At 36.1% G+C, this 24,903-nt stretch overlaps 1 protein-coding gene across 2 annotated transcripts; it reads right to left on the reverse strand.

Annotated features, from left to right (window-relative positions):
• Positions 1-1,068: 1,068 nt before the first annotated feature.
• Positions 1,069-24,383, reverse strand: ccdc138 (coiled-coil domain containing 138). Of its 2 annotated transcripts, XM_084420583.1 has the most exons (15): positions 24,196-24,383; positions 23,108-23,159; positions 22,951-23,023; positions 22,812-22,873; positions 22,585-22,721; positions 21,493-21,639; positions 20,524-20,643; positions 17,895-17,972; positions 17,127-17,222; positions 13,675-13,812; positions 10,934-11,050; positions 8,400-8,556; positions 5,399-5,575; positions 3,250-3,388; positions 1,069-2,122 (listed from the first exon to the last, which is right to left on the reverse strand). In XM_084420583.1, the coding sequence occupies exons 1-15, from the start codon at positions 24,271-24,273 to the stop codon at positions 1,981-1,983; spliced, it is 1,713 nt and encodes a 570-aa protein (XP_084276709.1). In that variant the 5' UTR covers positions 24,274-24,383; the 3' UTR covers positions 1,069-1,980. The 2 variants fall into 2 exon arrangements, with proteins under 2 accessions (XP_084276709.1, XP_084276710.1); XM_084420584.1 differs by lacking the exon at positions 17,895-17,972 and having other exon boundaries at positions 1,856-2,122; positions 24,196-24,339.
• Positions 24,384-24,903: the final 520 nt, after the last annotated feature.

Raw genomic sequence — 24,903 nt, forward strand, 5'->3', positions numbered from 1 at the left:
AGATCACTTGGACGTGGCTGTGTACAAGAGGTAAAAACGATATAAATACTGTTCGTTTTCTCACACAAACCGCTCGTTTCGTGTCTTAGGCCATCAATGTGTACTTACGATGGGGAATTGTTTAATTTGGACTTCTCTGTCCATGCTCTTTGAGGTGGTGACCACAGACCTGCATTATATGACTGACAGACAAGAACGGTTTGACCTAAAAATATCAAAATTGAAACTACTGCGGAAACAAAGACACCTACATCTTGGAAGCCCTTGAGGTAAGCTAAAACATACCAACATTTAATTTCAAAGTGAACTATCCCTTTAATGTTCAGAGTCAGTCACTGAGAGTCTGAGTTTGATTTTTGAGTTCTGGCTCAACCAATCACGTGAGTTCACCTGTTTAACTGACCAATGACAGACATGGGAGTATCATGAGGAAACCTGTTTGAAAACAGTCATTTTTGTAACAGTGTAACACTTTAAAACAATCATGTTATAGAGCAGTTATGTCATATAAAGGATTTATACCCTCCAAAAACAATGCAGTCATAAATGTAAGATTTATGCATTTGAATTGTATATAAGATTTCTATCCATTTGGATTACAGAGATTTAACAAACAAACTAATGAACTTAAGGTCATGCATAAATGAAACGGGTCGGATTTCTGTACTCTATTAACTGTTTAACTATTTCTACCCATTTGATTTGATTAAAATAATCATATTTTCAAAATGCATTTATTAAAATTATTGTAAAATTTCTTTGTTAATGTGAATTAGCTGTGAAACAAGCAATATTCAGAAATTATACAAATACACAGAATATTATACAGAATACAAACAAATTATTGATGATAAATATATTAAAGCACATTCAGTTTATTAGTACAGAAATCGCACATGTTTTATTTATGCATGACCAACAAATATGCACCGCATTACGTTTATTAGTTAAAGTTAAAACGGCGTAATCCAAATGGATGGAAATTTTATGTGCAATTCAAATACATGAATCTTAAATTTAGGCATAAATATTTTTGCAGTAAATGATCAAATCAAACCACGTCACTAATCTAATCACAGACCAGTTTAATTGAGTTAATGATTGAAACATAAAACATCAAATTCATTATTTCAATGTATACAAAAATAAATTAAATTGCACTGTATAAAATGTTCTGTGAAACACAAAAGACGACGTTTGGCAGAATGTCAACGCCACTGAAGTATCATAACCCTCCAGATCTCAGATTCATCTATGATTCGACTCCAGGAGACTTCAAATACAGTGCAACGTTCTTTTAGGAGCTTGATAGTGTAAAATCATCCAGTTCAGTGTGAAAACAGCATTCAGCACAATATTTCCCAGAAGAAGAGGAGGGAATGAGCGTGTTATGGGCGTGTTATGTATGAGTTGTGGGCGTGTTATGGACGTGTTGTGAGCGTGTTATGGGCGTGTTGTGGGTGTGTTGTGGGCGTTATGGATGAGTTATGGGCGTGTTATGGCTGTGTTGTGGGCGTGTTGTGAGCGTGTTATGGATGAGTTATGGCCGTGTTGTGGGCGTGTTATGGGTGAGTTATGGGCATGTTATGGGCGTGTTGTGGGTGAGTTATGGGCGTGTTGTGGGTGTGTTGTGGGCGTGTTGTGGGTGAGTTGTGAGCGTGTTATGGGCGTGTTGTGAGCGTGTTGTGGCTGTGTTATGGCCGTGTTGTGGGCGTGTTATGGCCGTGTTGTGGGCGTGTTATGGGCGTGTTATGGGCATGTTATGGATGAGTTATGGGCGTGTTATGGGTGTGTTGTGAGCGTGTTATGGGCGTGTTGTGGGCGTGTTGTGGGTGTGTTGCGAGCGTGTTATGGGTGAGTTGTGAGCGTGTTATGAGCGTGTTATGGCCGTGTTATGGGCGTGATATGAGCGTGTTATGGCCGTGTTATGGCTGTGTTATGAGTGTGTTATGAGTGTGTTATGGGCGTGTTATGAGTGTGTTAAGAGCGTGTAAGCATGCCCAGATTGAGCAGGATGGAGCTGAGGTTGATGTTGAGGAAGGCTTGAGAACGGTCAGCGGTTCGGTGCATCTCCTGCAGCAACAAATGCAGCGACGACACTTCAAACAGACGCTTGTTCTTCCTGCAACCAAACAGAACACCACAGCTGAACCTCCCAATACACACATGACCTACAGCTGATCCCTCTTCAACAGGACTGACAGGAAGAAGGTTTTCCAGTGAAGTCCCCTCGTGCGAGGATAATGTGAAAAAATTACATTATGAATATTGTGTAAAATATTATTTGCAAAATATTTCGTGTGTTACATTACATCATTGCATTTTTTAACTACTCAGTATAGTACTGTACTGATATGTGTTATTTATTTATTTATTTAAATCAAATGTTTTTTTCTTTTAGTTATTTATTATTTACTTAAATATTTTATTTATTTGCATTAATTTCAAAATGCATTTGTATTTTTATTAATTTATTAGTTATTTGAATCAAATGTGATCATTTTTTAAAAGAATTTTATTTTAAATCAAATGTATTTAATTATTTTCTTTTTTTTGATTTTTTATTTTAATTTACTGTATTCAAATATATTAATTTATTAACTATTTAAATCAAATGTGATTTATTTTAATATTTTTATTTTTAAATCAAATTTATTTATTTAGTTGATTGGTTTAATCTTTTTTTTATTTAATGTAACAAATATTTATTTATTTATTTAACTTCATTAACTTAGTTATTAGAATCAAATGTGATTTATTTTAATCAATTTCTATTTTACTCAAATATATTTATTTATTTAGTTAATTGGTTTAATCTTAATTTATTATTTATTTAAATAATTGTTATATTTATTTAAATTCATTTGATTCAAATGTATTAATTTATTAGTTATTTGACTCAAATGTGATTTATCTTATTCTTTTTTTATTTACAATTAAATGTAATTATTGTGTTAGTTAATTGGTTTAATCTTAATCTTATTTATATTTATTATTATTTCAATGTTTTTTTTATTTGTATTTTTTTTTTTTACAATGTGTTCATTTATTACTTATTTTAATCAAATGTGATTTTTTTTTTTTTTTTTTAAATGTGTTTTATTTTATTTAGTTAGTTCATTAGTTCAACCTTATTGTTATTATTTATTTATTATTACACAGTTTTTCTCTAAACGTTTGTCCCTTGTGGCCCCTTGCGGGTCCCTGGACCCGTTTGAAACCCCCCGTGTTAGAGGAGGAGAGACTGACCGGATACTGGAGAGCTTCTGGAGGAGCATGAGCATCTTCTCCATCAGTGACGGCTCCACACGAGGGTTACGGAGGAACATCGAGGCGCAGCGGAAGAAATCTTCTGTGCTGCACTGATCTAGAAAAGCCGACAGCAACCCTGATGGACAGAGGAACATCAGTCAGGGATTCTCATTGTGAAAAAATCTGTAATACTGTCACTTTTTTTCATGGATGGATGCACTTTTATGATAGACAGATGCGCTTTTATGATGGACGGATGCACTTTTATGATGGATAGATGCACTTTTATGATGGACAGATGCGCTTTTATGATGGACCGGATGCACTTTTATGATGGACAGATGCACTTTTATGATGGACAGATGCGCTTTTATGATGGACCGGATGCACTTTTATGATGGACAGATGCGCTTTTATGATGGACCGGATGCACTTTTATGATGGATGGATGCACTTTTATGATGGATGGATGCACTTTTATGATGGATGGATGCACTTTTATGATGGACGGATGCACTTTTATGATGGATGGACGCACTTTTATGATGGATGGATGCACTTTTATGATGGACGGACGCACTTTTATGATGGATAGATGCACTTTTATGATGGACGGATGCACTTTTATGATGGATAGATGCACTTTTATGATGGACGGATGCACTTTTATGATGGACGGATGCACTTTTATGATGGATGGATGCACTTTTATGATGGACGGATGCACTTTTATGATGGATAGATGCACTTTTATGATGGACGGATGCACTTTTATGATGGACGGATGCACTTTTATGATGGACGGATGCACTTTTATGATGGACGGATGCACTTTTATGATGGATGGATGCACTTTTATGATGGACGGATGCACGTTTTTAAGCTTCAATCTGTTGGTTGCAATCCACTGCCATTATAAAGCTTGGAAGAGCCAAGGATACTTTTTAATATAACTCTGATTGTATTCGTCTGAAAGAAGAAAGTCATATACACCTAGGATGACTTGAGGAAGAGTAAACCATGAAATGAGATTTTCATTTTAAAGTGAACTAATCCTTTAATTTCTGAACTTCTGCTTGCTGGTCCGACCTCTCTCACAGGTCTCAGGTCGTCTGTTAAAGTCTTTAGTCTGAGCTGATTTAGGACACATGGAGCACATTAAAGCTTCGACCAGACAACCACAGCTGACCTTGAGACGTGACCTCCCACTCCACCCTTCACACGTTCACATAATTATCCTCCTGTAAAGCTCCCTAATTGCCAGGCCAGCTCACTGTAAAGTGCTCGCGCTACACACGTCTGTTCAGTGTCACGCGTAAGAAAGCGAAAGGCACATTCCTGGCCCTTCTCGTAAACGCACTCACTTTACGATTCGTGAGTGTTTTTCACCAGCTCACAGTCCACCGGGCCTGAACATGAGCAACACCACATCAAAATCACATCAGTGACCCGATACTGTACACCGCCGTTACACTGGGATGGGAATTTAATTAAACCTAACTGAAGTGAAGAGTGCTTGGGGGTCCATGAAAATGTAAAAAAAATAAGATTAAACTAAAAAAAGTTTATTAAGTTGAAATAAATAAAAACAACTAAATAAAACATTTGATTAAAATTATTAAAATTATAATTTATCTAAATAAATAAATAAATAAATTCAAATTGATTTAAATAAATATATTTTATTAAAATATATTTATTTAAAAAAAATTAAAGACCGAAACAAATAAAAAAAATTTTCAATAAATAACAAATAAACAAACATTTATTTAAATAAATAAAACTACTTAAAAACATAAATGCATTTTATTAAAATAATAATAAAAAAAAATTATATAAAAAACGCAATTTGATTTAAATAAATAAATAATTGGATTAAAACCAAAAAATTTATTAAATTAAAAAAAAAAAATTTGCAATGCAAATGATGTACGAAGTACGATTACAGTATTAACTGGGTCTTTATACTTAAAAAATATATATACAGTTACCTTTTAAATTTTAGGATTTTAGGAAGATCATATTTGGGAGCCCGTGACATTAAAAGACCATCATCCGAGTTGATGAGTCTAACATCAACAGCAGATTTACATGACTTCAGTATAGAGGACATCACACAGCAGCGTCTCAATGGCACGTGACTCACGTGACTCTGAGCTCATCTGTATCAGGACACCTGTGGACCGAGCCAGCAGACCGGGACTCCCTCCTCTCAGCAGAACCAGAACCACCGGCAGAGCCTGGTACTCCAGGAACAGCGCCTGTCCTTCATCGGTGCGCACCGCACACGCCAACACGTCTACAGCCTGAGCCAGGACGTCCACTACAGGAGAAGTAGTCAAGTCACCTTCATTTATACAGCGCTTTAACAATATAGACTGTTTCAAAGCAGCTTTACAGTGATAATTGGAAATTAAGAAGCAGAGATTGTTTAGGCTTTACAGCAGCTCTAGAATAAAGTTATTGTCCAGATAAAGTTAGTTTTGATTGATTCACTTCCGTTGAAGAAGAAGAAGAACAACAGACGTCATACATCACAGACTGCGTCAGTTCAGAGAAATAATGATGCAACATCGACGCCGTTATCGAACTAAACTGAATCAACACTGAACACACTCGAGCTGAATAATAACAGAAGAACTAATCTTTGGGGTTTGGACTGAAGGAGTTTGAGCTCCTTCTGTATGATTTTAGGGACAAATCGGGTCCATCGGAGACGTCCAATAGATTTATTAGGCGCCGAAAGAACATCACACACACACATGTTTGGACACACACGTTTGGACACCAATCACCACTGGAACATCTCAGAGTAAAACTGGGATCTGTGAAAGATGAGACACCGGTGTTTTGCCAGATGAGAAGTTTATCTATGCATCATCTTTTTACTCTTTTAATTAATTTTATAACTGTTTTAATTTTCCTTGCTTTTATTTTGTGGTTATTTTAATTCCTTTCTGTGTAAAGCACTTTTAACTACCATAGTGTATGAAATGTGCCGTATGAATAAACTTGCCTTGCCTTGAATAATGACTCTACTGTTATACCTGCATTACACTCGTTTCATAATGAACTTTACAGTTATTAAACTGAACTAAATCAACACTGATCTGAATGCTAACACTGTCTTTTTAAAGCTGAGTTTCTCATATTTGATGACGTTTGCATCCCTGATTCTGTTATTTTCCTGTTTATTACTGTGAAGCTGCTTTGAAACAATCTGTAGCATTACTGAAATAAAGACAACACAATATTCTACATGAAAATATATAAATAAAACACAGAATCATTCATATTTAGCACTGCAATATAAATGCACTTTTCAAGGAATGTTTATTTATTTTTGTATGATAAACCGTATTCTACTATATTCATCTAATTCTGCTCCTCCAGTAAATGTGTCTTGATTTAAGAACGTTTAGATATTTGTGCTGGAAAACAACAGGATGATTTGCATCTTTTGAAGTGCAACATTTAATGCCATAAGACTTTCTGATTGAAGACTTTAAGACCTCCAGTAGAATAGAGACTCGTGTTAATGAGATGTTTTAGACATTAATGCAGCTTCAGTTATTTACACTGACTATAAGAATGTTCACGACTTCAACATTATTCATTTCCATGATGCATCTCCGATTTTTCTATGACTTTTGGTGTCAGAAATAAACTATTAGTGTGTTTTTTTAAGCATGTAAAGTATGAGATGAACAGCAGACTCGTGTACAACACTGCCATCTGCTGCAGACACAGGCAAACCATGTCACAGAGAGAGAGAGCAGAGGTCAAACATGCACAGAATGAGCCTAAACGTGAACCTACAACAACTGCTCATCATCACGAGCAAGTGTGTGTGTGTGTGTGTGTGTGTGTGTAATATATTTATTCATATATATATATATATATATATATATATACCTAACCCATACATATATACACATTAGTGGGCAAAAGTGATTTCCAGCCTAAAAAAAAATGTACATCTTCGTTAAAAAAAAAAATTCTTCAAAATCTTTGTTCAAATATTACTAAATATTTTGTAGTCATATTGCGCAGTTGTGCTTGGAGTCGATTGCTTTATTAGTGATAATGACGCAATGCAACATGACAAATTGTGCCGCCATCATTTTGTACAAAGAAATTATGAACACATGCAAAAACAAGAGAACCAATGAGATATTAATAACTGATTATGTTGCAATCAATGCTTGTTTTTTCCTCTGAGCTTTTTGTTTTTCTATGCATTTGTTTTGTATAGTTAAATAAAAATCTGTTTGAGTTATTTGCCAAATGATTTTGTCAGATAAATACCTTAACCAAGTTCTTCCCTCATATTTAAAATATATATATAAAAAAAAACAACTAATATTTTCCTGATATTTTGATGGTTTAATTGAACTTGTTAATAATTAAAACGAAGTTGCTCATTTGCACATTTAATGATATTAATGCATATAGTGATTGTCTATTTATCTTTACATTTTTATAAACAATTTAATTAATCGGTATATATGATTACAAAAAGATACAACTTTTGATTTCAATAATGTATTAGTAAATGTTGAAATTAACATTAAGTAAGATTAATAAATGCTTTAGAAGTATTTTTCATTGTTAGATCATGTTAACTAATGCTGGAATCTTATTGTAAAGTGTTACCAGAGAGAAAAAATATATTCTTTTTGCACAATATGAAAACACTAAATGCTCTGCATGATAATCTCTGTCCTATCTTTCCCTGAGTGATTCTTGTCTATTAGACTCATTTCAGGACATTATTGCCCAGACTTGTTTGACCTCGCCTTGTTTCCGCCTTTGCCTTTTGGTTTGTTTAGTTGGGGACATTTCATTTAATATTCAACAATAATATTGATCTGCCGGCACTGACACCATTATATGAGAACTGAACTGAGCTGGATGATGACATCACGGTTTACTCCAGAGTGGCTATATATATATATATAATTAACTAAATTAATAACTTTTTTGCAAAAAAAATGAAACATCACTGAACTTACTTAAGCTGGACTGTGACGCTATTTTCTTCTGGAAACAAACTTTGTTGCATTATTTTCCTGTTATCTCTGTAAAGCTGCTTTGAAACACTCTCTGTATTGTAAAAAGCGCTGTATAAATAAAGCTGACTCGACCTTGACTGATGGTTTTGATGATGATGAGGCTGCACAGAAAGCGTGTGTGAAGACAGGAGCTCTTAAACAGTGGACACACACGCGGGCGAGCCGGGTCACATGACCCTCGAGACACCTCCTCACCCAGCCTCCTCAGCGTGGAGGTCAGGACAGCGTGCTGGAAGAGAGAGAGCGAGATGTGGCGTTAAAACACACACCACCGCAGGCACTGGGGCGTCCGTCTGCCTGCCTGCATGAAATAAACATCTAATAATAATACATTAGGAAACGTGTAAATGCTTTTTACAAAACTTCAGACAAAGCTAGTTTTTGGACATGCAGCAGACAAACAATGTGTAAAACTTATGATTTAAGCAGCTTCCTTTGATCGAAAGCATGTGGAAACTGAACTGTGAGAGATGATGATGATGAAGATGAAGATGAAGATGATGAAGAAGCATCTCCTGCCTCAGATTGCTGAGCTCTTAAAAACACACAGGGTTGTTTGACTTAATATTATTTTTTTTAATTTTTTTTTCTCATTATTATTGGACTTTATTTTATTTTATTTTTTTATTATTGTGTTTCTGTTTAAGTGAAAATAATTTAAAAAACACACGTTGCACTTTCATAATGTGCAGCTAGGCAGTTTTTTAATTAGAGATCGATCAATATTAAACAATTAAAATTAAAATATAACCGATTACTGATTATTTGTCCGTTTATATGTCCGATAATCGGTATGCAGAATCAATATGTAGTTTTACTTCCGTTTTGTTCAATTATTGTGATCTTCATATCACAATAATAATAGCATGACATGCTTTTTTACAACAGCAGCAACAATTATTATGGGTGGTGTGGTGCAATGGATAAGACACATGCCTTTGGTGTGAGAGACCCGGGTTCGAATCCACTGTGAGACACCAATGTGTCCCTGAGCAAGACACTTAACCCTAGTTGCTCCAGAGGCGTGCGACCTCTGACATATATAGCAATTGTAAGTCGCTTTGGATAAAAGCGTCAGCTAAATGAATAAATGTAAAAAAAAAATTAAATGTATTATCAATAGGCAAAATAAATTGGCAAAGTCTAATGTTTTCAAATGGAGAACATAAATTGCAAACTACAGTCTGAAACCAAAGTTTAGCTGTTGTTTATTAAGCGAAAGAGTAAAGACAACACGTTCACTGGAATAATTATACATGGTCAGGAAAGAAACTAACAAAAACAGTGAAGACACTACATTAGGGTCCATTTCGAATGGCATTTTACGAGAATAAAAAAAAAAAAAAAAAGTACATATCGGTAAAACCGATTATCGGTCAATTTTAAGGGGATAGCTCCAAACCTTAAAGGCTTTTGTTCATTTTTAAAACACAAATTAAGATATATTTGAGTGCTCTATGTATGTTCACTGATCAATTTAAATAAAGGCCTAAATTTAATCTGTTCATCATATAAAGCTATCGTGTCTCTTCAGAAGACTTGGATTAAACGGCTCGATTCATACATATTTATTTTTTTATCTCTTTATGAACGTTTTTGAAGTGTAGCCATAACAGAAATCTTTCAGATTTAAAAGTTTTTAAAAGCTTTGTTTCTCCAATCACAACTGATTGCATTCGTTCTGCCATTTGTTGATAAAGTCAGATGGTAGTTTAGCGTATGATGGGCAGCGTTGCACAAAGTACACAACTTCCTTACTTGAGTGAAAGTACAGATACTTTTGGTCAAATATTACTCTGTTACAAGTAAAAGTTGTAAAGACTTATTATTACTTAAGTAAAAGTACAGAAGTACTCATTTTTAAAAAAGTACTTAAGTATCAAAAGTAACAAGTAAATGTCAATGCACTGTTTTATTATTGTTGCATTGTTGTATGTAATACTTACAGTACATTATGCCTCTGAATCTATGCCTGCATACCCTCATATCAATATCACATTTATTTCTAGAACACAGTTCCAGTAGTGGGATTGAATGTGAGATTTAATAAGTGCACTCAATAACGTCCACAATGGTTTCGGACACCCAAATAATTCCCCATTTAAAGTTTTTTGGATTTTAGTATGAATATGTCAGCCTTACAGTTATCTATAAGCTGGTATGCTCCAAAACAATGACAAAATTCACATTTAGAAGACCAAACCCAACGCTGAAAATGAAAATCAGGTTGATGTCAGAATTCAACATCAGATTGACGTTAATCTCCAACGTTGGAGAGACGTTGTATTGTGGTTGAAAATGAAAATCGGGTTGACGTCAGAAACCAACACCAGTCGAGTTCTGACGTCAACCCGACTTTCATTTCCAACTAAAATCATCCCCTGATTGACGTTACTACTTTCTAACTCAAGGAGCTTGACAGAAATGTAGTAAAAAGTACAATATTTGTCTTTCAAATGTAGTGAAGTTAAAGTAAAAAGTTTCCAGAAAAAAATAATACTCAAGTAAAGTACAGATACTCAAAAAGTGTACTTCAGTACAGTACTCTGGTAAATGTAGTTTGTTACTGTCCACCTCTGATGATGGGCCGCGGGTGTGTTTGGTACCTGTGTGCTGCGCTCCAGAAGCATCAGACAACAGTAGATACAGCGGATCAGAGACAGCAGGAGAGACGACTCCATCACTGACGCCTGATGAAGATGCTCCACCAGCACTGGCAGCGCCTGACAACATCACAATAATCACAGGATATTACTTTACAATCACCACAGGATATTACTTTACAATCACCACAGGATATTACTTTACAATCACCACAGGATATTACTTTACAATCACCACAGGATATTACTTTACAATCACCACAGGATATTACTTTACAATCACCACAGGATAATACTTTACAATCACCACAGGATATTACTTTACAATCACCACAGGATATTACTTTACAATCACCACAGGATAATACTTTACAATCACCACATGCACAATTATCATACATTTATTTAAGTACGATATTTTTAGGGATGTCCCGATCCGATCCACGTCATCTGTATCGTGCCTATACTGGCCCAGAACACTAGATCGGATATCGGAGGGGAGAAAAAATATATATCCGATACCTATGATCCGATACCTATTAGGGGTGGAACGGTACGTGTATTCGTATTGAACGTACGTTCGGTACGTGCGTCACGGTTCGGTGCATGGATTTACACGGAGAATACACGGTATAAAAATAAATAAAACTCGCATGCACATTAATTAATGTAATGCGGAACTACTGTTAGATACGCGCATAGACATATGCGGGTTCTTTAGGGACACCTAATCTGTAGCCCCGCCTTAGCTCTGAACACGCGTCTATTTCGCTTCAAACGCTCACTTTATTATTATACGCGCGAATGGATTCAAACTGTTCAAGCATCGAACTAGACGCGGTAGACGTGAATTTGACGCTCTATTCGCGTTTGGTGTGAACGCAGCAAAATGAACAGGCTGTGATGTCAAGATTGCAATGCTGAAATGTGTGTGTGTGTGTGTGTGTGTGTGTGTGTGTCAGAGAGAGAGAGAGTGAGGCACGGGCGCGATCGAACAGTGGAAACAAAAACATACTCCGTCATTTTGTTCAAACAGGACATCATTAAAACTGCAAAAAGTGTTTAGCCTACTTATATTTGTGTAAAACACAACATTGTGCTTTTGTCAAACTATAAACTCTTGTCAAACTGTAACCTACAACTGTCACCCAACCAAAATCACACACACACACACACGCTGTTTAAAAGCAAAAATTCTCTCATCTTTTGGACATTCATCATATTACATTGGTTTTCATTTCTTGTCCTAAAACAGAGCACTAATCTGTTTATTTTTAAGTTACACATTCTGCATTGATTAAAAAAGAAAATCAAATGTGTTTTAAAAAAGTAGTATTATTTTATACAGAAATAAATTATTTATAATTCAGATGAGAATAACGTTAAAGTTAATTAAAATTTTAAGGAAACAAATATATTGCTCTGAAATAGCAAATTAATTTTAAATTCATTCAGGTACAATTACCAAACATATCTCAAGGTCTTTTGAATTAAGGGTGGCAGTCTTTCATTATCAGCTGTGGTTGTGGACTATATACTGCAGAAGTATTTGTTCTCCATTTGAGTGAGATGTTTTTATGTGGCTAATTGAGCAAAGTGCTTCCATATATTTTATATTAGTAGTATTAGTTCAAGAATAAAATAAAAATATCGGATTGATATCGGTATCGGCAAATAGCCAAAGCTGCGGCATCGGCATCGTATCGGAAGTGAAAAAGTGGTATCGGGACATCCCTAGATATTTTCAATGACATTTGAGAGCTTTCTGATCCCTTCATAGACAGCAATTTAATTACCACTTTCAAGGCCCAGAAAGGAAGTAAAGACATTGGTAAAATAGTCCATGTGACTAAAGTGGTTCAAATGTATGTTATGAAAACAAAAATAACAACTTTATTCAGCAATTTCTTCTCTTCTGTGTCTCAGTAAACACAGTTAAGCACTTCCTGGTTCTGCGTCAGAATGCCGGCTCATTATTGGTTCGTTATTGGCTCACTGGCTCATTCATGGCTCATTATTGCTCATTATTTCATTTGCCATGAAAATAACGTCATGCTTTTTACTGATCATTAAAACCGGCCTCATTTATAACACTTTACAAGACGACCTCATTTGTCACCATTGGTTACTGCATTAACTACAGTAACATAAACTAACCAGAAGCAATATATATATATATATATTTTTTTTTTTTACATCATTTATTAACCTTTTGTTAATGTTCACGTTAGTTTACAGTGTATTAACTAATATTAGCAGATGGTGTTTTGTTGTAGGAGTTTTCTGTATGTTGTAAGATATGTTTATGTTTATGTATATGTTTGCATGTACAGTATACGTAGGTGGCATGTGCATGTATAGGAATGTTACGTTTATTTGTGCATGCATGTGTACATATGTATGTATAAAATGCATATATAGTTAATACGTTTGTTTTTTGTTTGCATAAGGAAAATACGGAGGATCTTTGGATTTGATTCTGTTAAGTTTATCAGTCCTCTATATATTTCTCCAATCTCTCAATTTTTTTGTCAATGTTAAGATTAACATTAATTAAGACTAATAAATCCAGTAGAAGTATTGTTCATTTTTTTAGTTCATATTAACTAATGTGGTTAATAAATGTAAACGAATGAAACCTTATTGTAAAGTGTTACCATTTAATTTTCATTACACAAAACAGAAAACTTGAAATGTGATCTGGACAGGTTTTCATGAAGTGTAAGACATGGACATTGACAAACCTTGGCACATCTCTCATGCAGTGACGGGCGTAGTGTGTTCGTGAGGTTTGACCCGTCTCCGACCTCTACGAGCTGACCGTCCACGACCCAATCCAACAGAACCGCCAGCAGCTTCACTGACGGCCCGGATACAGCGGCCTGACAAACACACAAAACAACAACCCAGCTTACAAAACTATGTTCTGATGTTCTCAGTTTTGTTGTCGTCATTTTTTCTCGTTTAAGCGAAGGTTACCAAAAACATTAATGGTATATTTCATTTTAACATGTTACAAACATTATGGGGACATTCGGTTTTGAATATGTTAAACGTTATGAAACAAGTAGTAATTTTTAAAACATTAGATCGACGTTTAATGAATGATGTATAAATTATTTTTTTTGTTAATGATTTCAGAATGTTATTAAAATCGCGTTCTTTTGCTTGAGGTAAATTCAAGGTAAACTTACAGCATGTCTTCAAAACTCGATGAAAAGCAGAGGAATGATGAAGTTTGATGCTTTGTTTTGAGGTAATAAGGGCGTTTACAGGTTCGCGTTCCTTTACGTGGACGATTAGCATGTGAATCACTCGTGTGCGCGTGGGTGTGGTCACATCAGAGATAATGAGCACGCGCTTGAGAAACTGTACGTCTCGTTGCTTTCGTACGGATCAATCAAACAAAGAATATTTGTTTTTGATATTTAAGGGGTGGTATAATGCCCTTTTCACAAGATGTAAAATAAGTTTGTGTCCCCAGAGTGTGTGTGTGAAGTTTTAGCTCTAAATACCCCACAGATATTTTGGAGTCAGACAATGATGGAGAGACTCAAGAAGAAGTGACAACATGTAGAAGCAACAGGACATTTCTGAATGGTTAGTTGATGAATTTATGTAGCTGATGTGTAGTTATCTTCTAAGTCATTGATTAGCATATTCTGTCTTGATAATCTATAAATGGCGTTTCAGGGGGCGGGGTTTATGTAAATTCTAGGGTTGGTGATGTCACTAACCCGGGAGGAATGTGGTGTAGTCTCTACCAGCCGTTTGTTGTAGTCCTTAAAAAGCCATTTCTTTAAAAGCAAATATCTCCCTTTGCTCTGAACTTTGAGCGTTGTAACTTTGCAGATGGTGTTTATGCTCAAACAGCAACATTACACACTAACTAAAGTTAGAAAAGTCAAATCATAATAAATCAACCACCCCTTTAATTACTTAATTTAATAGACACTTCAAGCTTTCTAAAGACATATGTCTGTGTGGCAAGTATTCGCTGAGTTACAGGTCATTTTCTGTCGCGTTTCAGAATGAACTTCACACTGAGAGAGACGGCAGAACGCGCATCGTGTTTATTTTCTTACATTTTGTTGTTATTGTGAGTGTACACAAATAAAAGTAGACATTTAATAGTTTTGAATAGTTATTTGAGCCTCTTTCACACTGATAAGAATTAGGGATGCACGATAATGCATTTTGGCCGATATTCGATATGCCGATATTTTCAAACTAATTTTGTCCGATGCCGATACCGATACCGATACCGATATATACACCGATACCGATGATGGTCATCTTTCTATGTTATGTCTGTTTTATGTCAATAGTGTCTTTTAAGCCTAATTGGGCTGGGCACGTAAGTGCAAGACACTTTAATAAAAAATCAATTCAATATACACATTTTCCCCCTGATATATTTACACTTTAATTTTACTGAAGAGAAATCCAAGTCTCTCTCCTGTACTACCTTTACTGTATTACACTCATGTGTTGTAGATAAGGCAATACACAAGACAAACAAAACAACATTTGATTCTACCATAAATGTATAATTTTACAAATGTAGACAGACATTCACCCCTGAAAAATAGGTAAATTATTTATGCCATTGCCACAATTTATTTTTAAGTTCAGACTTTAAACTTCAGTCCTTAGAAGTAAAATAAATAGAAAAAAAAATTCAAATAAAAAAAATTACATCTTCTCCTACTTGAACAGGTCTACCAAATGCTCCCCTGTTTTCGGTGCTGATGCGGTGGTGACCCGTTCATGTACTGTAACATGTAAGGGTGGCGCTGCCAATAAAGCAACTAAAAGTTGTCACAGAGAAGCGCAAAAGTAATGATTATGAATATGTCAAATATAGCAAGGAGACATTTTAATTGTTTATTAATAAACAAGTGTTTTCTGTGTCGGCTGCAAAGATGAAGTTGACTGACTCGCAATCTTCGGAGTAGGCTCGCGAGTCTCTCAACTTCATCTTTGCAGCCGACACAGTGAACGCGCCAGGGAGAAATGCACATTTCGGATTACATAGTTTTCTTTCGTTTTGAATTGTTATGTTTAAAAAATATGATTTCAAACGTTCTGTAGATAATAGATATATTTATCAGGTCTGTGAGGCAAGTAAGCTATGCTGAGTTTCGTTTCATTTATGAGACGAACTCCAGTTCACGCGCGCGCCTCTGTGTCGTGATATCTATTATCTGGTTTACTTATTATTTATTAGGCTAAATCCAGGCAATTGGTTGATAAAACATTTTTTAAAATTAAGATACAATTAATACAAAACGAAATTCACTTAGAAAGGCTTTGTGCTTTCTGTTTGAGGTCTCTGTGGAAGTTTTAAAGCAGTCTCTATCAGTGCCGCTTTCAGAGCGCTCACGTCCGTAACCGAGAACTGTCACTGTTTTTCCTCATAAATGCGAACACGAAAAATAAAATAAAATGAATATTTTATGCTCTGTGGAGAGCATAGTAGCTTGGAGAGTTTACATAAGTAAGCTACAGGACATCGTCTTTCGAAACATGACCTGCACGAAAGAGAAAAAAAAATACTGCGGCATTCTACCCAGCACTTCTGAAAATGCACTTGCGAATGCGTCTCCGTCCCCAGCACATCTCAAACCAAACTGACGCTCATGCTAGAAATGCCTCCACATGTTGGAAGTTTAAGTTGCTGGCACTCATGCTATGTTCACGGTCGTCACGTGCACATAGGAAACACGCCACCCTATCGGCAAGGCTCATCGGCAGAAATATTCATATCGGCCGATGCCGATGATCGTCATTTAAAGCTTTTATCGGCCGATACCGATGTTGTGCCGATATCATCGTGCATCCCTAATAAGAATAAAAGCGAGGCGGTCACGCCGGCCGATCCCTGGGGGTTAAAGGGGTCACGACATGGATTTTCCTTGAGGTTCAGGAACAAACACTATTTTTACTGGAAGAACGTTTGAAAGAACATTGACAGAATGTTTCATTATTGATGTTAAAGCGCCACAGGAGCCCCACTTATCTTCAGTAGCCACTGCCATTACAGTTTCCCAGCATGCCAGTGACTATTCTGATTGACTGGTCCAATCACAGGTTGCTGGTGACAGCAGCTCAGCTTCATCAACACACACTCGTTAAATCAAGCCCACGACTGTGAACTGAGAACAGCGTCGTGGATGGTCTGCGTTTGACTCACCTTTCCTGCTGCCTTTGACGGAGGATTTTCTGGTTTACAGGCTTTGGGAACAGCAGTTTCTCGGCCCCTGTGTGTCGTGAAGGACTCGTACTTTCTCTGTGAGAACAAAAACACAGATCAGGTTTATATTAGTGATGCACGAGCTCAAAGCTTCAGCAGAGAAGAGCAGGTTTCTAAGTTCACTTGTTCTAAATATATATTCACTACCGATCAAAAGCTTGGAATCATAATCATCATCTGAAAGAGTCTTTTCTGCTCATCAAGGCTGCATTTATTTAATCAAAAATACAATAAATTGTGAAATATTATTACAATGTAAAACCGCTGTTTTCTATGTGAATATACACTAAAGTGTAATTTATTCCTGTGATCAAAGCTGAATTTTTCAGCATCATTACTCCAGTCTTCAGGGTCACATGATCCTTCAGAAATCAGTCTGATATGATGATTTGACGCTCAAGATTATTATCAATGTTGAAATTTCATACTGGTTTTGTGGAAACAGTCATACATTTTATTTTTTCGGATTCTTTGATGAATAGAAAGTTCAAAAGAACAGTGTTTATTAGAATCTTTTCTAACATTATAAATGTCTTTACTGTCACTCTTGATCAATTTAATGTGTTCAAAAATATGAATTACTCTTTAAATCTTGCTTACACTAAACTTTTGAATGGTAATGCATCATAGTTTCTACAAAAATATGAAGCAACAAAAACTGTTTTCAACATTAATAATAATAAAACCGTGCGAGTGCCCGTCACGTACCTGCAGGTTCTCCAGCCGAGCTTGAACTTTCTGAGACTGACATTCCAGCTTTCTGTTCTGCTCACTGACCTCATTAATCTGAGCAAACAAACTCTCGTTACTCATCACCACAGACAGAAACACACACGCAGCACTGTAACATCAGCACTGAGCGCTGTATACAGTATATACAGTGTGATGACGACAGACACCAGATTTATCTCACACTGCCAGCGCAAGTTCTTTCACGTCTTCTTGCGCTGGAATGTTTAAAGGGATACTTCACAGATTAGCATTAAGCTTTGTATCAGTAGAAACCCGGCAGTATTTTCGGGTGACCGTGCTTCCCTCCCTCATGTCCCCCTGAGACCAGAGATTTCTGTATCGTGTGTCTGGAAAAAACCCTCAGATGACACAAAAATTGTCATTTAGCTCATCAGAGGCTCTTTTGTCCAGAGGTGAGAGACTCCAGCCAGTAGGAGGAGCTCATCCCGCATGTGTTCAACCCGCCCATAGGGGGATCTCACCATAAAACACCGTCTCAGTTTCGAGTCGACTAGTAGCCTAGCTGTATCATTTCTCCCGATACTGCCCTCTGTAACCGGTGGGCGTGGCTTGGGAGTGGCCTCGTAGGGCAGCGAAGCAAGTGCATTCTGGGAGTTGTTGTCTTTCATCCACATGAGCCAAAAAATACATTCTCTGGCTTTTCTCAGTCTAGAAGGCTCCAACTTCTAAAATAATTTCACATTTCTACTACATAAATGACCCAATTTAAATACACATTCATCTTTCCAGCGATGAAATATCCCTTTAAATTGCCAAGACTTAAAGGTACAATATGTAAGATTTTTGTAATCAAATATTCAAAAACCACTTGCACAGTGTGATGTATTTCATGTAATTGTGTACTTACATTATCCCAAAAGTTAAGAAATTCCAGCTTTAAGTAATGGCTCGTCCCTTGTCATTGTCGCATATCAATGACGTAATATCCGCAATATCCTCGGTTTCCGCTTGTAGAAGCCATAGATTCCGGCCGTTTCAATGGGCTGCTAATGAGGCATCTATGTACATCTATGATACAATATCTCGCACGCTGCTGTTGTGTCGTTCAGTCATCATGGTTCACGATTATTGATTGGCGATTACAGAAAATCCCAATAAACGCAAACACAAAGATCAACATTTGAGGCAAGCAGACTTTTGGACAAACGGAGAAATAAACAAGGATCAATATCGGCCTGGCGTTTTCGAGATGGAGCCATTATTTAAAATTGGAATTTCTCTCAAATTCTTTCTCTTACTCGTCTTCTTGCGCTTGAATGTTTAAAGCTACAATATGTAAGATTTTTGTAATAAAATATCCAAAAATCACTTGCACAGTGTGATATATTTCCTGCAGTTGTGTTCTTACAATTTCCCAGAAGTTCCCAAATATTTTTATTTGCGACAATTTCGACAATATACGACAATTTCACCGCTGGAAATTAAAAATATTTGGGAACTTCTGGGAAATTGTAAGAACACAACTGCAGGAAATATATCACACTGTGCAAGTGATTTTTGGATATTATTATAAAAAAATCTTACATATTGTAGCTTTAAACATTCAAGCGCAAGAAGACGAGTAAGAGAAAGCGCACCCACCGTGTGAGATAAATCTGGTGTCTGTTGTCATCACACTCATATATATATATACAGTGCCAGTCAAAAGTTTGGAAACATTACTATTTTTAATGTTTTTGAAAGAAGTCTCTTATGCTCATCAAGCCTGCAGTAAAAAAAAAAAAAAAAAAAACAAAAAAAACAGTAATATTATGAAATATTATTACAATTTAAAATAATGGTTCTCTTTTTTAATATATTTTAAAATGTAATTTATTTTTGTGATGCAAAGTTGAATTTTCATCAGCAAGTACTCCAGTCTTTGGTGTCTTATGATCCTTCAGAAATCATTCTAATATGCTGATTTATGATCAATGTTGGAAACAGTTGTGCTGCTTAATATTTTTTTTATAACCTGAGATACTTTTTTCAGGATTATTTGATGAATAAAAAGTTAAAAAGAACTGTATTTATTTAGAATAGAAATCTTTTGTAACAATATACACTACCGTTCAAAAGTTTGGGAACAATAACTATTTTTTTTTTAAGAAATTAGTACTTTAATTCAACAAGGATGCGTTAAATTGATAAAAGGTGATGGCAACGATTTATATTGTTAGAAATGTTTTTATTTTGAATAAATGCTGTTTTTATGAATAAATGCTGTTAACGTTTTACTCATCAATGAATCCAGAAAAAAGTATTCCAAAAAAATATATTAAACAGCACAACTGTTTCCATCATTGATAATAACTGAGTATCAAATTATCATATTAGAATGATTTCTGAAGGATCATAAGACACCAAAGACTGGAGTACTTGCTGATGAAAATTCAGCTTTGCATCACAAAAATAAATTACATTTTAAAATATATTAAAAAAGAGAACCATTATTTTAAATTGTAATAATATATATATATATATATTTTTTTTTTAACTGCAGGCTTGATGAGCATAAGAGACTTCTTTCAAAAACATTAAAAATAGTAATGTTTCCAAACTTTTGACTGGTACTGTATATGTATATATATATATTATTACACACCTGTTTCTTCATAGAATCATTTAATTCCTTCATGGAATCAAGACTGGACTTCATCCTCTTATTCTCTTTGTTCTTCTGCTTTAGAGCAGCTTCCAGCTCATTCGTCTCCTGCTGATATTGCTGTGGGAAAAACACAAGGTTTGGAATCAGTCTCATATTTGATGACCTTTGCATCGATTCTGTTATTTGTTACAGAATGTCACTGTGAAGTAACTGCACGATATTGAAGAAAAGTGTGATATGCGATAACTAATGCTTAGAGTTTGTCAAATAAACTTTAAATATCTTTCAAATGATATAACCTACATACGTGTTTCACATTTTATGTGACAAGAAAACACCCCGACAGCTTCTGGCAGTGAACATCAGTGTTTTACTGTAGCGTAAGAAGTGTTATTTTAACATCAGTGTAAACCTCGGGGTTCAGGGGTTCAGGTTATCCTACATTAGGGTTATTTAACAACAGAAACTGAATAATCAAATGTAAAAATAAAACTCTGCTTAGTTTTCACTGTATGAGTGAAATATATCCTGATTCTTATTAAAGCAACAAAAGTTATTCAGCCGAGAGCAGCGAGTGATTTTCTCTTTGAAACGATCTGTATAGTATAAAGAAATGCACGTTGTGTGACGTTGAAGCGAGACCAGCACTCGTCTGAGCTGTAGTCTTCTCACACACACACACACACACAGACATACACACACACAGTAGTATACAGTAATAAAGGTTGTGAGACCTGCAGTCGTCTGAGCTGTAGTCTTCTCTCTCTCACACACACACACACACACACACACACTAAGAAAGGTTGAGACCTGCAGTCGTCTGAGCTGAAGTCTTCTCTCTCACACACACACACACACACACACACACTAAGAAAGGTTGAGACCTGCAGTCGTCTGAGCTGAAGTCTTCTCTCTCACACACACACACACACACACACACACACACACACTAATAAAGGTTGAGACCTGCAGTCGTCTGAGCATCTCCTCCTCCACGGCTCTGAGTCTCTGAACGCTGCGCTGCTGCTGCACGAGTGTGTTTTCTCTCCGCTGAAGATCACGCTCTCGCTCACACAGTTCTGCTGCCCACACCTGCTGACTGAGCCGCTCCGCCTCACACACACACACGTTGGGTTTTCATGTTATATAGGGACATTTCATAGACAATGGTTTTTATACTGTACAAACTGTATATTCTGTCCCCTTACACTAACCGACCCCTAAACCAACCCATCACACACACACACACACACACACTAACCCGACCCCTAAACACACACACACACTAACCGGCCCCTAAACCAACCCATCATACACACACACACACACACTAACCTGACCCCTAAACACACACACTAACCCGACCCCTAAACACACACACTAACCCGACCCCTAAACACACACACACACTAACCGGCCCCTAAACCAACCCATCATACACACACACACACACACACACACACACACACTAACCCGACCCCTAAACACACACACTAACCCAACCCCTAAACACACACACACACACACACACATTAACCCGACCTCCTAAACCAACCCATCACACACACACACACTAACCGGACCCCTAAACACACACACTAACCCGACCCCTAAACCTACCCATCACACACACACACACACACACTCTCACACACACACACTCTCACACACACACACTCTCACACACACACACTCTCACACACACACACTCTCACACACACACACACTCACACACACACTCACACACACTCTCACACACACTCTCACACACACTCTCACACACACTCTCACACACACTCTCACACACACTCTCACACACACTCTCACACACACACACACTCTCACACACACACACACACACACACACACACACACACACTCACTCAAACACTCATTCACTCACACACACACTCTCTAACCAGTAACAATATAATGACTAGAGGCTAATAATATAAAGTTATATTTTTAACCAATATTCAGACTTTTGTATTGGATGGTTAATTATAATAACCCTGATTGACACACAGCTCATATCACACAGATATGAGTGATCATTACCTGCAGCTTCTCATAGATGTGCAGCATCTCCCGATACACACGCACCGCTGCTCCGCTCGAGCTCCGGGATTCTCCCACGCCGTCCTTCAGCACTGACCAACTTGAGGAACGGGCCAGATTTGATGGCAGTGTCACATCTGGAGGAGCACAAATGATCATAATTCAGTACGAGACTCTCTGAGCCCCGTGTGTGTGTGTGTGTGTGAGTGTGTGTGTGTGTGTGTAACCTGTCTCTGTGCAGAATATGTTGGTTTCTTCAGGAGAATCCTCTTCAGCACTGTCCGCTCCACTGGAACACAAGACCACAGGTCACTTCAGTGCAATAGTAATAATCATAATTAAAGCAGATCATATTTGACCCCTGACCTTCGAGTCCTGTAGATCTCTCTGAGGGCTTTATTATAATCTCTCATCTTTCTGCACGTCTGATTTCTCCTCACTGCACAAACACACACTGCTGAGGGATTCAACCGGACAGATGTGCGAAGATACACTTTATTATTATTTTTATTACTATGCTCACCTTCATCATCAGCTGACGGCAGCGCAGACGCGTCTGGAACCGGCGGAGACACCTTCGTTTTTAAGATATTAATAACAATAATAGAGGAATAACAATCAGAATCCTATTGGAATTTCTTGAATTATAAAGGATCCTAAGATTTTATATATATATATATATATTCCTCCATAACACAGAAGAAATGCCCCCACAAATTGCTTTATAATCTGTGGGAAACACTGAATTATGACATCAAAAGTTAATATTGTAACATACTAAGTCATATTTATGAGATGAAAAGTCATAATTATGACATGTTAAAATTATTGAAGTCATTATGCAAGAAAAGTTTAAATTAACAAGTCATATTTATGAAATGAAAAGTCGAAATTATGACAGTCATTTATGAAATGAAAATCAAAAGTATGACTTAAAAATCATAATTATAACAGTCAAAATGACTATTTATAAAAGTCATCGGAACGTTAAAAAAAGTCCAGATTAAGTCAAAGTAAGTCATATTTATGAGATTAAAAAAATCGAAATTATGGCATACTAAATCATTTACGAGATGAACATCAAAAGTATGACTTAAAAAGTCATAATTATAGTCATAATTGTGCAAAAAGTGGAAATTATGACATTCTAAGTTATTTACGAGATGAAAGTCAAAATTACGTCCAAGTCATAATTATAACATAAGTCAAAAATACAATTTAAAAAGTCATAATAATGCAAAAATTCATATTTATTACAGGAAAAGTCAATATTACGACATACTAAGTCGAAATTTGAAATTCAAACAGTTTAAATTATATAAAAACGAATTATCACATAGAAAGTCATGATATAAGTATCACATAGAAAGTAATAATATCGACCTTTTTATCTAATAATTTCATAACTTGGACTTTTTGTCATAATTATGACTTATTATGCCATAATTATGTCATCACCACTGACTTAGTATGTCTTAATTATGATTTACCAGAGTATGATTTGCTTCTCTTGAACTGTGATGTCATTTTGTCAACACAAGTCGAGATCTGATATAAACACACACAACATCCAACAGAATGTGAACAAACGCTCTATTCACTTGATCTCACCTGATTCCTCCTCTGCAAATATCTCTGTTTTAATAATTCGATTCTTTCCTCGAGATCAGAATCAGATTCGTTACTCATGTTGTTTCAAAACAGCCGCCGCTCGTCTCCAAAACACTCACTGAGTGACCGGAAGTGAACGCGCCCCGCACAGAGTCAAAATAAAAGTCCCAACGAGCTACTGAGTTCCTACGGAAGCCCTAAGAGGCCATGGATTGTTATTTTTTTCTATCTTGTTTTCTCGTGATAACGACTTAATTTTCTCGTGATCTCGAGATAACAAGTTGTTGTCTCGTGATCACGACTTAATTTTCACGTGATCTCGAGATAACAAAAGTTGTTTTCTCGTTATCACGACTTAATTTTCTCGTGATCTCGAGATAACAAAAGTTGTTTTCTCGTTATCACGAATTAATTTTCACGTGATCTCGAGATAACAAAAGTTGTTTTCTCGTTATCACGACTTAATTTTCTCGTGATCTCGAGATAACAAAAGTTGTTTTCTCGTTATCACGAATTAATTTTCACGTGATCTCGAGATAACAAAAGTTGTTTTCTCGTTATCACGACTTATATTTTCTCATAATCTCGACAACAAAAGTTGTTTTCTCGTTATCACGACTTGTTTTTTTCTGTGTAGGCAAGAACAGTATAAGTACCAAAAGCAGAATAAAGCAGCATCATGGATGATCGCATTCGCTTTTACTTTGA

This window comes from Rutilus rutilus (assembly GCF_951802725.1).
Source record: "Rutilus rutilus genome assembly, chromosome: 10".
Taxonomy (NCBI): Eukaryota; Metazoa; Chordata; class Actinopteri; order Cypriniformes; family Leuciscidae; genus Rutilus; species Rutilus rutilus.

Bases quoted from the DNA above. Each gene is read 5' to 3' on its own strand.
- ccdc138 (XM_084420583.1), bottom strand. From the start codon at position 24,273: ATGAGTAACGAATCTGATTCTGATCTCGAGGAAAGAATCGAATTATTA. The intron at 22,722-22,811 runs GTTACACACACA...GTGCTCCTCCAG, and splicing joins CATATTCTGCACAGAGACAG to ATGTGACACTGCCATCAAAT. The intron at 13,813-17,126 runs GTGAGTCAAACG...TGTGTTTGTCAG, and splicing joins CGTCAAAGGCAGCAGGAAAG to GCCGCTGTATCCGGGCCGTC.